This window comes from Chlorocebus sabaeus, chromosome 27 (assembly GCF_047675955.1).
Source record: "Chlorocebus sabaeus isolate Y175 chromosome 27, mChlSab1.0.hap1, whole genome shotgun sequence".
NCBI classification, from domain to species: Eukaryota; Metazoa; Chordata; class Mammalia; order Primates; family Cercopithecidae; genus Chlorocebus; species Chlorocebus sabaeus.
This window is the reverse complement of record NC_132930.1, coordinates 4222820-4236691: the sequence shown is the minus strand read 5'-3', so window position 1 is coordinate 4236691 and position 13872 is coordinate 4222820. Positions and strand designations below refer to the sequence as shown.

At 32.4% G+C, this 13872-nt stretch overlaps 1 protein-coding gene across 4 annotated transcripts in view; it reads right to left on the bottom strand.

Annotated features, from left to right (window-relative positions):
• Positions 1-3420: 3420 nt before the first annotated feature.
• The window catches only part of GABRA2 (gamma-aminobutyric acid type A receptor subunit alpha2), a 159982-nt gene continuing 149530 nt past the window's right edge, over positions 3421-13872 (bottom strand). For all 4 annotated transcript variants that reach the window (XM_073012428.1, XM_038008564.2, XM_073012427.1 and 1 more), the window contains one exon: positions 3421-10521. In XM_073012428.1, the coding sequence (XP_072868529.1) occupies positions 10225-10521 (297 nt within the window). In that variant the 3' untranslated portion in view covers positions 3421-10224. The remainder of the gene's footprint in view (positions 10522-13872) is intronic.

The following is a 13872-nucleotide window of genomic DNA, read 5'->3' as shown; positions in this document are numbered from 1 at the left end:
AATAAGTAGTACTGTACTATTGTGAAATATACCAATCAGTTAAGTTTATGTTATATTACATGTGATCACTATTCTTGTATCAAAATTTCTCATATGGCATAAAATGTATACTAATTGTAACCTCTGAATAAACAATAATATGCAGAATGTACATTCGTGGTATAAATTAATAGCGAGGGTAAATGGGAAACTCTAGTATTTGAAAACATGAGACCAACTCATCAAATCTTGATTACTACTTCTATTTACTCAAATCTTGGCTAATTATTGGTCACTATCTTCTGCTACTTTATGACTCAAATAAAATTACATTCACTTCTCATAACTTTTGCTTCATCTTACTTACTTTACATGATGTTAGTGTTACCCAGCACGTATTATGAGGATAGTGGGTAGTGAAGATAGGTAGATATTCTAGTTTCATTCTTAGTCCTCAATGAAGACTCTATTTTCATTATTTATAACACACGTTTCAATTCCATTCCAGTTCTGTTTCTTCTTCTAATCTTCTTGTTTTGGCCATGTTCCTGTCATTTGGACATGTTGATAGTAATTTTCCTGGAATATTCCTTGCCAGATAATTTCTGTTTGATATTAAGTTTTAGTCTCTTTCTATTCCCGGATTCTGTAGAATAGGCAACACAGTTCCAATTTTGCCCTGTAGGAACCCATGTCCAAATCATGACTCCACTTGCCTGGGCCTCCAGTCTCCTCCATACTTCTTGAGAGACTGTGCTGATAGAGGCAATTGTGGATATAAACGGCCTGTCATCCCAGTGTAAGCTAAGCCCAAGTAACTTTGATAATAGAAATGTATATAACAAAATCTTTAATGTGCATGTGTTCTTTGATCTTCTTCATGATAGTTGTATTTATTTTTATATTAAAAACATTATGCAAGCCAGGCACAGTGGTTTACACCTGAAATCCCAGCACTTTGGGAGGCCAAGTCAAGAGGATCACTTGAGGACAGGAGTTCGAGACCCACCTGACCAACATGGTGAAACCCCGTCTCTACAAAAATACAAAAAAAAAAAAAAAAATTTCCAGGTGTGGTGGCATGCACCTGTAGCCCCTGCTATCAGGAGGCTGAGGCAGGAGAATGGCTTGAACCTGGGAGGTGAAAGTTGTAGTGAGATGAGATCACAGCCCTGCACTCCAGCCTGGTGACAGAGTGAGATAATGTATCAACATAAATACATACATACATACATACATACATACACAATGCAGACACATAAATACTGACAATTCAATAATAAATTATAACATCCTTATGTAGTTGATTTGTGTCAATCAGAAAATATAATTATATTAGCATTGAGAGGGTTTATTTTTTCTCATTTTTTACATATTTTTAAATTCCATTTTCATTTTTGTAATTTTTCAAATTTTGTAATTTTTCAAAATAGAAAAACATTATTTGATTGTAACAGCCTATGTTTTGAAGTGTATGCAAAACCTTCACTCTCTCCACTGATGAGGTGTGACCCAGCAATTGTGCTTGTATTTTTTATTCAAGATAATACAGCTGATTGGAACAAATGGTCCCTATCAGATTATTTTACTCCAGTATTTGAACTGAGCTACACAGACAATGAGTCTTGTTATTTCATCACATTAATATAATCCATAGCCTAATTCCTAACATTTCTGAGTTCCGTAAGTTTTTTTTTTTTTTCTTTGTTTTTGTTTCTTAGGAACAGGGTCTTACTTGTATCCCCCACTTGGGAGTAATAATGCCAGGATCACAGCCCACTTCAGCCCCAAACACCTGAGCTTGAGGTATCCTCCCGCTTCAGCCTCTCAAGTAGCTGGGACTACAGGTGCCTGCCACCACATCCAGTTAATTAAAAAAAAAAAAAAAAAAAAAAATTAGAGATGGGGTCTCAGTATGTTGCTCAGGCTCGTCTCAAACTTCTGGCCTCCAGTGATCCACTTTGGCCTCCCAAAGTGCTGAGATTACAGGCCTGAGCCACTGCGCCCAGTCTTAAGTCAGGAGCTTTAATGCTTAATTGCAATTGAATGAGACATCTTCAATCCTTTTCCTAAATTCCTTCTGTGTTTCAACTAGTTTGGAGTTGTTCGTGCTCTTAGTCAAAGGAGTCATGTCTAATATATTGACTCTCAGAAAGCAAAACATGATTTTCAGTAACTCTATCTTCAACACTTCCTAAAGTTACTGACAAGTGGCATGAAGTTCAATACAATTACTACATAGTATACCAGAATACTGAAAGACAAATGCAATGATTAGTATGAGGAAAAGTTAACAGAACAAGAATTATAGAATTATAGACATTTTTTCTCCTGGTGTACAGATTCAGTTTTCCGAAATGGATGGGATTTTCAGATATAGCTTAGGGTGACCTCTGTATATACTTCTTATGAAAACGTTCTATAAACTGTGGTTGTAGACAGTCTGATTTAAGTGGTAGACAAGATGACCTTTAAAACTGTTGCATTTTTCCATTTATCTGGAATTTCATGTATATTTTACTTTGGGAATGAAACTAGTTTCAAACAGTAAGTCCATGGACAGTTTAAAACTGATATACTTCAACTACTAGTTTACATCTTCTGATTATTCTACATCTTAAAAAGTGAGTTAGAAATTGTTATTGGTTAATAGAAGAAATGTTACAAAATTTCAAGCTATTAAGAGAATAAGGTGTTCTACAGAAGTGAATTTTCCAGGTAAATGAAGCTCAATTAATTTCTAATATATTAACTGTTAATTGATGGAGAAAATTAAAAAAAAATAAACATACCCATATCCCTGATTTTCTAAACCAAGAAAATTGGATATAATTCCACAGTCTCTCAAGGGATATCTGAGGGATTCCATGTTTTTACCACTTATATCTGTTTTCCATTTTTCTATTTTCCTATCTACATCTGAAAACTTCCCAGAGTTAATATTGATAATGGTACCATTAACAATAGTAGTAATAGTCAAAAGAGGAACTCTTTTAAATAATATTGCATTAAATTTAGAAAATAGGTCAAACAAGAAAACTACAAGATGTGGGGGTTTACAGAGATAATGGTGAACTTAAATCTACCTTAAAGAAAAGAAAATATTATTTATTTAATGGTTTCATGTAAATGTGACACTTTTATATAATAGCAGGTAGCCAATTTTCTGGGTGAGCTTATGCTTTCCACTTCCTTAAAGTGTTGAAGAGATGAACATTAGCAATATATGATTCCTTCCCAAATTTCAGGGTATGTTTATGCTTTTCCTGTCATCCTACAGCTTTTTATCTTAAAGAGAAGTTGAAGAAACTGACAACTTTCAAAACTGCTATTACAAAATATCATTTTATATCCCAATATATAAAAGCCACATTCACAATAAATTCAATTATTGTAAGCAAAGATGTAGCAGAGTATAAAAAACACAATCTGCAGATCAAATATATTTAAATTATTTTTAATACAAAAAAAGTTGTTTAGCATTAATTTACATGTGATTAGTTAGGAATTTTTTAAACAGCAAGCATGACATATTCAATAAAGGTCATATGATCAACTAGTGGCTTTTCCCAATTGCAACAAGGTCACAATTACAAATATTGTTAGTTCTTGAGTTATTTTCTTGAACCAGAAAACTTACCAATTAAGTATACTGTCACCCAGAAAATTTCGAATTTCACATAATGTGAATACCAAAGTTTGGTGTTGGAAGTTCTTCACATTCTCTATGCATGTGATTGTATTATTAATTTGTAGCAAAGGGAAAATACTTCATTCCTTTTATTTTGTATTCAAATGTAGCAATAAGTATGACATTTTTTAAAGTTTTCACTCACATCACAACTACTGTACACATTTAATGAAAGGTGATGTTCCTTAGTTTGAAGCACATCAAAACCTGAATTTGTATCTGCTCAGGAAAATCTTGAAAATGTATAGAAGACCAACAATTTTAAAATCAAGTGTAGTGCAGGCATCCCAGATTAACAAGCAATAAGGACTTATCTGTGGATGGTAAAGTTTAATTCATGAAAATTGTGACTCAATAATTGAGTTTTACTTATATCTTTCTAATTATACATTACACCTTTTTACACATTATGATCAATTTTAAGCACAATCAATTGCTTCAACGACTATGTCGAATATGTTAAAAATAAATTGTGAACAAATCTATCAGTACTATTTCTAAAGTAATTCTGCAACTAACTCTTGATTTCTTAGCATCAGTTGTTTTTACAAATAAACTTTGTTGGAAATATTCATGTATAGCCAGTAATATAGTTTATATAGCCAATGCAATATAGTTTGCATTTTGGCATCATGTTATGGTAAAGTCTTCTAAAAAGAAGCATGGAAAACTGACATTTTCAAACCTAGTAAGCTAATTGAACAATTACAATCCCACCAAAGGCATCCATTGGAATCAATTCAGGCCTCATTCTATAAACTGTAGCTTACAACAAAGTGATGAAATCAATACATAATCCTTGAAGTCCAATGAGATTAAATGTTATGAAACCAACAATATGGCAAATGAAAACAAATCTCTCCAACCACTAATAAAACTGGTAAAACTAGGGAAAAAAAAAAAAAAAGAAATGAAGGAAGTGCTTAGTTTTGCTTAATCAACATTAATCATTTTTAATACATGATCATTACTTGTGAACCAAAAAAGAAAACTGCAATATATTCCCAGAAACTAAATTGCACGAACGTTAGTAAATAGCTAGCGTCACAAAAATGGGTATTGCTTACTGTACAGTACGGTTTTATTGTTTAGTGTTTGTTTTTTACTTGTTTGTTTTGTTGTGTAGAAAACCATGTAATGGCTTCCTTATTGAATGAATATTCCCCAAAAGGCATAAATATAAATTTGAATTAAAGCAAAGAAAAAATGCACATTTGGGTTTTTTGTTTGTTTGTTTTGTTTACTCTTCCGATAATATACATAAACTGGTATGTTGGTGTACTATACAGAAATTCTAGATTTCCAGAGCTTCAAGAATCACACAGTGATGATGGCTGTTGTGAGGACTGAATGAACTAATATGCATAAAAAACTTAGAACATTGACTAGTATGTGATGGGCTCTCTGTAAGACTGAACCATTCCAATTCAAAAAGTAAGGTATGAAACAAACCAGTAATGAATATACATAACTTTGTATTTGTAAATAACCAAATATTTAACTTTTAAAAGAGCTCACACAAACCTCCATTGAGAGATCTGGCATTCAAAGATGTTTCTATTCTATCTCATGAAGCAGAATTGCAAGATCATTTTGAATTCAATCTTTTTTCAAAAAAAAAAAAACCTAGAAATACATTCAAAAATGTTTACACCAACATAGAAAAGATATTTTTAGCCATATGCACAGCTCAAACCTAATTATAATTAATAAGTTTGTTATGGATTTACTGAAAAAGGTATTCTATTGTGTAAGTTAACTGCTAGTTTAATAAGAGCTGAATTTGTGATAGGATCCATCAATAAAACAAATTGTTTAGATTTCATACATTTATTCGAATTTCTTAAAATATTATTCCAAACATACCTAGGAATTACACACAAACACACTCACAAACACACACACATCACTGACACACACAGCTAAGACCTTATTAAAAGATCTTTGGGAACATTACCGTAAGCTGAAACATAAACCTGTTAATTCTTCTTTCTTATTGGCAATATTAGGTAATGTTATGTATTAAATGCATCATTGAGTAGTTTGAGGTGGGATGTATAATTACCTGTATAAGTTTTTCTTCATATATAAACAAACAAAAATAGAATATTTCAACTTAACAAGATTGAAGACACAGTGATCTAGATATGTTGATAATTAAGAATTTTAGCAAAAAAACAAAATTATGATATATAATATTTATAAGTAGATATTGAATAATTTATTACCTTCCCAAATGGCTTTCACATGAACTTTCTCTACTTTAGTATTTTCATTATGATGCTCACTATGATAGAATAATGACTCTTAAAATTTGTTTGTCTACTTTTGTATAATTTATCTACAATAGAATAATAGCTCTTAGAATATTTGTGTGTCTACATATGTAAAATTTATCTATTTTCTCAGAAGTTAAAAAGGGAAAAATGCTTACTTGGTTTAATTGACAACAACCTCACGTTTCCTGTGGGTTCTTCTTTTCAATAATTCTGAGCTCTTAAATACTGATGGAAAATGTTAATAACTTTAACATAAATTTTAATAGGAAAATTATAGATATTAAATAATTATATTAAATATTTACTTTAATTTTTAAAGCATGAATTCAGTGGATAAAAATATAACTTGTCTTCTCCACACTGTTACAAGTGGTTTTGGTGTAGTGTCCACGTTTCTCAAGGATGTAGATGTCAAAAATAACTGCACCCCTCCCCAGTTAAAATTTTACACTTCTGGGTAGTTTAAATTAATAAAAGGGAAGCACGAGGTTCCTATGGTACCTCAATTAAAAGGAAAATAAATGGCACTATAGGATAGCAGTGGGTCAGGTACTGATCCCTCTAAAATTCTGAATCTTTTCATATAATAAAAAATTTGGCCATTGCTTCAAAAATATGCAGATGAATGTAGGTGTGCCAGGAGACTAATAACCAGAATAATCTGTTTAGTAAATCTATTAACATAACCTGATATTTCCAAGTAGGTAATAAATACGTCTGTGTTTCACAGACATGTATCTGAGGGCATCAGGCATAGAATATATTAAACAAATTATTAATGGATGCCGAAGAACCATGACAGTGCAGGAGGTGACTTGAGTTACTTCCTTTCTTCTTTCATTGGAGTGATGACAGGCCGTGCCAAAGTAAAGTACCTATGAAGCTTTGGTGCTCTTCTAGAATCCATGATTATATCATGGCAGGGTTTGTGTCCCTCAACCAGGAATTCGAAAAGAGCCATATAAATGCAAATTATACATATGAAATAATGAGAGTAAAATAATAGATTTTGCGTTGTTTTTAAAAATAAACTATGAACTATTTAAGAAAAAAAAATTAGAAACATGGCTCAAGGGGATCACTTATCCAAACCTGAGATAAATTCAAAACAGAGAGATCCCTGAAAACATATCTAAACATTAAGATTGGCACTTAATAAAATCACTAAAGTGTTAAAAAATTATTAAATGGTTATATTTGTTCCATTTTATAGTCAAACATATAGGAACATAAACAGGAGAAAAGAGGAAAACAGCCACCCATCTTAGCACATTAGTGGCATCATTAAAGAACTCCCAGTACTAAATTAATTTACATGTTTTATGTAGTCTTTAATTTCAAGTCATTATAAGAATGAGATGCACTTAAAATTTCAACTAAATTCAGTGGGTATGACATGAGTGATATCAACACCAATTACAAGGCATGGCAGAGGAAGTAAAAAATATTTTTGAATATTAGTTAAATCAGAGTAGTAGCTATAAAATAATGAGATTATATCTCTATATATGTACATGTAGTTATCTACATTTTATACATACCATAACTCTTTCTGTAATTGTACAACTGCATAAAATAGGTATAATCTTATGGGCCAAAGAAATCAGTGTTAGTATATATAAAATGTATTTCCTGAAAAATTGGCCTTATTGTGATAAATTAATATCCTTTTAAATTTGTTTTTAAATTGGTTCATGGAAAGGAGAATAATTGTTAAGAATCTTGTTCTATAATTTAAAAGCAATTTCCATGGAGCATCCCTAGTCTCCCCACAAGAGCAGAAGCTCCTTTTGATTTATTTAAACATTGAAAGAAGAAGAAGTATGTAAAACGTACACCAAAGTTTAAAGAAATAACGGAGAATTCTGATCCCCATCACTGAAAAATCTAAATTGCCAGAATGTCATTGCACTCAAATAAAATTTTGACTGAAATTTAAAAAAAGAATAACAGCAATAAGTTTCCTGTTCAATCTGCCACAAGTGCTAATAATACTGGTGCCATCAATATAGTAGCAGCTCTTTGCCCAAAGTATAGATGAGTCTTTTCTGTGGTCATACAGAAACTGTTATTTACAACGGCTTTTACATATACACATATTTATAAATTTATAACTTATAGTCAGACATTAAGGGGGCAATGTGGACTTTACAAGCAAAATATTCTTAAAGTATCTAATAATGCATACCATATAGAGCAGTTTCATTGTTTGCCTTCTAGCATTGTGTACTTTCTCATACAATTGCACACATCCCTAAACTATACAGAGGAATTATGCTGTATTTAAAAGTATAAGAAAATAGGATATCTTCTATTTCAATGTATGAATAAAGTGCACATTTTAAAACTAGGTGACAAAGAAGGTATTACTGGAAGGGAATTAAAGAAATACATTTATTGGCTCATGTAACAATTTTAGTTTATGAAGGATTATGAATTACCTTTTGTAAGGGAATTTTTAATGTCAACGTTGTCTTCTTGGCAAATTCCATTAATAAATTGCATTTGTGACCTTGGTTTTATACAATCATGCAAAGCATATAATAGAATCACGTTGAAACAAAGAAAATTTAAAAAATGAGGCAAAGGAATAGTAATTTTTGAGATTTTCCTTATTTCCATAGATACTCCTTTTATTGATTTTATTAACATACCTATTTATGCACTATGCTCAAATACTGTACAAAACTGCAATAAATGTTACTATTTGACTACTTATGTTTCTACAAAAACACCATCGTAAAGGTGCATATATTGGTAAAAGTCAACTAATAACTGCTAATACACGTGTCAATCAAAAGTATCTGAGGTTTGCCAAAAACTTTGAATCTAGGCATAATACACAATTTTTAACTTGTATTAGCATATTTCAGGGGCATAAATAATATTTTAAAATATTAAAAGAAAAATGAATTTTACCCATTAATAGCTAGTAATTATATAAAATTTAAAGTTGTGGTTTCTAATTTAGGGGTGTGTGTGTGTAGTGTGTGTGTGTAGTATGTGTGTGCGTGTGTGTGTGTGTTTATGTTTGTGCACATGAAATAATCCACAATCTATTGGCAATGTTTTAAAGCTGCAGTGTAAAAATGTTCAACCTTTACCAAAACCTCTTCTGGTATACAAAGCTGTTGTAAATTTGAGTCAGTGAAATTTAAAGTTGCAATTTACAAAAGCAGATTTACATTAATTCTTATCTGAAAGAACTGCTTTCACAAGAGAAAAATGTGCCAATTAACTGCCCTTTCCTTTATAATTAGTGGCTTCTGAGTCCTGAAAAGAAGCCTTAAGGCAGAATTTGCAGTAAACAGGAAAGAGGAGTATCATGTAAGTGCTTGCCATAGTGCGGGGCACCTATGAATGCTCATCAGTGGGAGTTTTTGGCACAATTTTCTAATCCAATATGCATGTTGCTCCACAGCAACCAAACTGGATGCTTTTTCCAGTCTCCAGCACCAGTAAAATTTAGCTGATCAATTTCAATACAACACATACCTGGAAAGATTAAGACACATTTATTTTCTTTTTTTAAAATTAAGGTAGTATCCAATGACTAAAATTAATTATAGGATTTCAATTATTACTTTCAAATAAACGCTGAAACTAAAAGTGTAATGACAATGACACTCCAATAGTTACTAAATTGTAGGCATAATTAACATCCTGTCGGGCTGACTCAAAATTATTTGAGCTTGTCATGCTGTAATATGTTCATGGCTATAGATACTATACAGAGTAATTAAAAGCTGGTTTCAAATCTCTAGTTTTTCTTATGTGTGCCAAGCTTCCAGTTACATTAACAGGGACTCTGAGCATTCATGAACGGAGCTGATGTTGCAGATACAATGTTTGTTACTTCAAATAATTCATCTAGAAATGACAATGTTATCTTCCATCATAATCAAGCAACAGTAGAAAATACTCCTATTTAAGAGTTAAACCAAAAGGGTCCACAAAAGGTCATACAGGATCCCCATTTTCATCTCTATTAGAGGAATAGGAAATAAATCAGGTCATCTGAAATTCACTTTAAATCAGGTCCTAGGGTAAATCTTTTAAAAAGGCAATGGCTGTTTTGGCATGGAGTGTTTTCCATCTGCAGTTCCATGAGTTAGCAAATGCATGTCTCCATTAAAGGTCTACTAGTAAGCTATGTCACTATATACATACTGTACATGTTGGATCACAAATTAGCAGTTATTAGTCAGACTGTACATAGCAAAACAAACCAAATTTAATGTTGCTATACATCCCAAATATAACATGGGTCTCAATTCAAGGACTGACCCCTAATACAGGTTCTCTGTTTAAATATGTAGCCCAGTAAACTAAATTAAATGTACCAAACAAAACTGGAAAAACTATTCTGGACATTCTGTCAATTTTGCTAACACTGTTAAAAGTTTTCTTGGCTTCAGTTGGCTTGTTTTCCGGCTTCTTGTTGGGTTCTGGCGTGGTTGCACTCTTGGAGATGGTGGAAAGAACTGGATCTTTTGAAAGATTTGGAGCATAATTGGCAACAGCCACTGCATAAGCATTGTTCTGTATCATAACGGAAGCCTTTTCTTTTTTCTATTGAAAAATACAAAAATTAATAGAGTGTGAGTTGAGTTTGCAACTTAACATTTTCTAAAGTCCACTTCAAATTCCGAAGGAAAGTATCCTAATACAAATGATCATGCATTAGAAAAATCCAGAAATTAGGAAAATAAATAAAGGTGTTTATTAAATTAAAAATCCATTAGGGTGAGAAAACCCCAGAGTAAAATTAATGGTACCACCTTCCTGGAGAATCATTTTGGTTGTGGGTTGACATGGAAAATAAACAATGGAAAGTACAAGTTTAAAAATCAATATAACTTTTCTTTTCTCATGAGCCAGTTAAGCATTTGTCAAATGAATGACTGAATAACTGAAATGTAGAAATATTTTAACAAGTGGAATGATAATCTACAATGAATGATCCCACATTTCTAGCTTCGTAACAGGATTCCCTCCCACCTCACGTCAAAGTCATATAGCAATGCTTTACTCAGATAATGGGAAATCATAACCTTATGAAGATGGCAGTGCAACAAATCCTAGAAACATAGAAGAAGAATAAAATACAAAGTCTTGGATTTTTGCTTAGCTCATCCGGTTTCTCTTTATAATCTCTAGTTCCGTTATCACAAACTCTGGTCTGAGTCACTATTATCTCCTGCCTGCACTTTGTGTCCTAGCTTGGCTTGATTTTGTCCAACCATTAGACACATTAAAGCCAAAGGAATCTTTTTTTAAGACATAAATTGGATCATTTAACTTCTATGCTTACATCCCTTAAAGACTATTTCATGGCACTTAGAATGGAAACAACATTTTTTACAATGGCTTCTTTCTTTTGCTCATTACCTACTGGTTCCCCTGAAATAACCTCAGTTTTCAAAATACTTTCTTGCTTTGGTGCCATGCTTTTTTCAACATGATAGTTCCCCAGCCCAGAAGATCTCAGTTTTGAAAACCTGGAATACCTTCTCCCCAACCCATTTTTCACATGACCACCAATTCCTACTCTTATTTTGGTCTTGGTTTAAATGCCATTTCCTAAGAAAGGACTTTCTTAAGGCCACCCTAACTAAACATATCTTTGCTCCCCATATATGCTCATTCATAACACCCTAATTTGTTTCCATTATAACATTTTTCAAAATGTGTTATTTCTTAGACATGTGATTATTCGATTGACATCTTCCTTTCTCATTCAATGAAGGCTGGTGCTTTTTCTGTCTTGTTCACCTTTGCAATCTTAGCACTTAGCATGAAGCCTTCCACAAGTTAGCCACATAATACGTCAGTGAAATAATACATAATTCATTTAATAAAATGAAAATATAAATAGTATTTATCTGTTTCTTTACTAATGTAAATACATTGTTAGTTACTTAAATACAAAGTAAATTGAGACAGCAGTGAATTAGCCAAAATAGTGAGTAATGTGTAAAGCAACAGAGAGGACAAATTGGTCAACAATCATATTTTGACTCTTAGTTATTTTAATTAAGAGCTTTCAAAGTGTTCAAATAAGTTACAAAAGGAGCTCTGAAAGCCCAAGAGGTTCTAAAAACAGTCATGGATTACCCATCTTTCACTGGCCTGAGTTTCTCCCTCTCCTCTTTCCCCTACTGACATTCTTCCAGATCTGGCTTAATTATGAAAGAAGGAAGGATGAGAGATCTCCATTTGCAACTTCATAAAAGCTACAAAACACCTTTTCTTCAGTAATGATGCAAGTATTTCCAGTGTTACAAATAGAGGATAATGTCCAAGTGAAAAACTGATAAGGAAAGTATAGCTAACACTTTTTGAGCACTAGAATGTGTCAGGTTGATTGCTAGCCAAGGTGACATCTCTGACAAACCTCACCACGGGATAGGAAGTTCCCTTATTAACCCCATGATATAAGTTCAAAAATGAAGGCTGAAAAAGTTTTGTGACTTGAGCGGGTCTCTGCCTATTAAATGGCTGAAAGAGCACTCAAACTTAGATGTATCTGACTTCTAAACCTCTACTTTTAAACACCATGCCATATGATTTTCTGTCTGAGTAAGCTGTTTGAGATATGGGAGTATGCTTTTTCCTAAAATATTCTTGTTGAGGTTTATACCAACAGGTCAATCTTCAAAAAGGATTTTTCAACTTATAATGTATATAATACATAGTGTTTATATTATTATTTGAACCAAATTGAAACATAATTTAAAATGATATCAAACTGCACATACAAAGAATCTGGGCCTTGAGAAATTTCCTTAATATTTTTCTTCAGCTTGTAACTTGACAAGAGGAAGATAATGATACTAAAAGTATATCAAACTGTTGTAATAAGTGAATGGGTGAATATATTATTCTAACCACATTGAGAAACACATATTCTCCTAGTGGGCTGCAAATCATAACTATTACAAGCCAGACAGTGATTATTGGTATACAAGATGGTAAGGCAATATAATTTATTATGTGTTAGGTAGAAGAAGACAAATATTTTATTGAAAAACTCAAGGAAAGTTTGATGGAAGTAGGACATTTATGTTGGATGAGGAACTATGGTGTAGGATTTAGACATGTAGACAAAGAAACATAAGATATATGTCTTTTGTTGCAACAGCAGTCTCCAGCTAGAAACCCTATACTAATTTTAACCGATATTTTCTTGCCCCCCCACTCCCGAATACCCTTCAATTGCACATATATGCACAAGAAATACAGGTACAAAATCTTTGTAAAACTCTAGAGCAGAGGGACTAATCAATCTGAACAGATAGTCTGACCAATCAGAAATGAGAAGCAGCACATACCAGCCAAGTATCAACCCTGCATATCTTTATGTTGGCATTTTTTGTTCCATGCTAACACTGTGGACTCTTTAATAAGCAGTGTTAAAACTTGTTCCAAGTTATGTTTGTAATTTTTACTGACAGCTATAAATGACAAAATTCACCTTATTTTCATAATTGTTTAAAGTATGGCTTTAATCTCTGAATCAGTGTAAACTTCAGAGTAGGGCTCAGAACCTATAAAGGTAATGGTTTTGGCTCTCTTGTACCTTGGAAACTACCATTTTCAGGACCAAGTAAGCAAAGTACAACAGCTATAAGTACCATTTTTAGTTAAGAACCCGGTTATTGGCACCTATAATTTCTTACCAATTCACTGAATGAAGGGCAGGGCATTCCTATGGTGCTACATCTTCTAAATTCCTAGCCACAGCACAGCAAAGCTTTTCTGGCTCAGAATTTTACAAAGTCTTATTTTAAAGGGAAAAATAACTCCCCTCAGTCCATTTGAAAGTAACAACTGCAAATCTATAGTGAAGCAGACTGTTTCTCTTTATTTAAAACTAAAACCATGTTTATGGAGAAAAAAATACTGTTGATTTCATAGCTG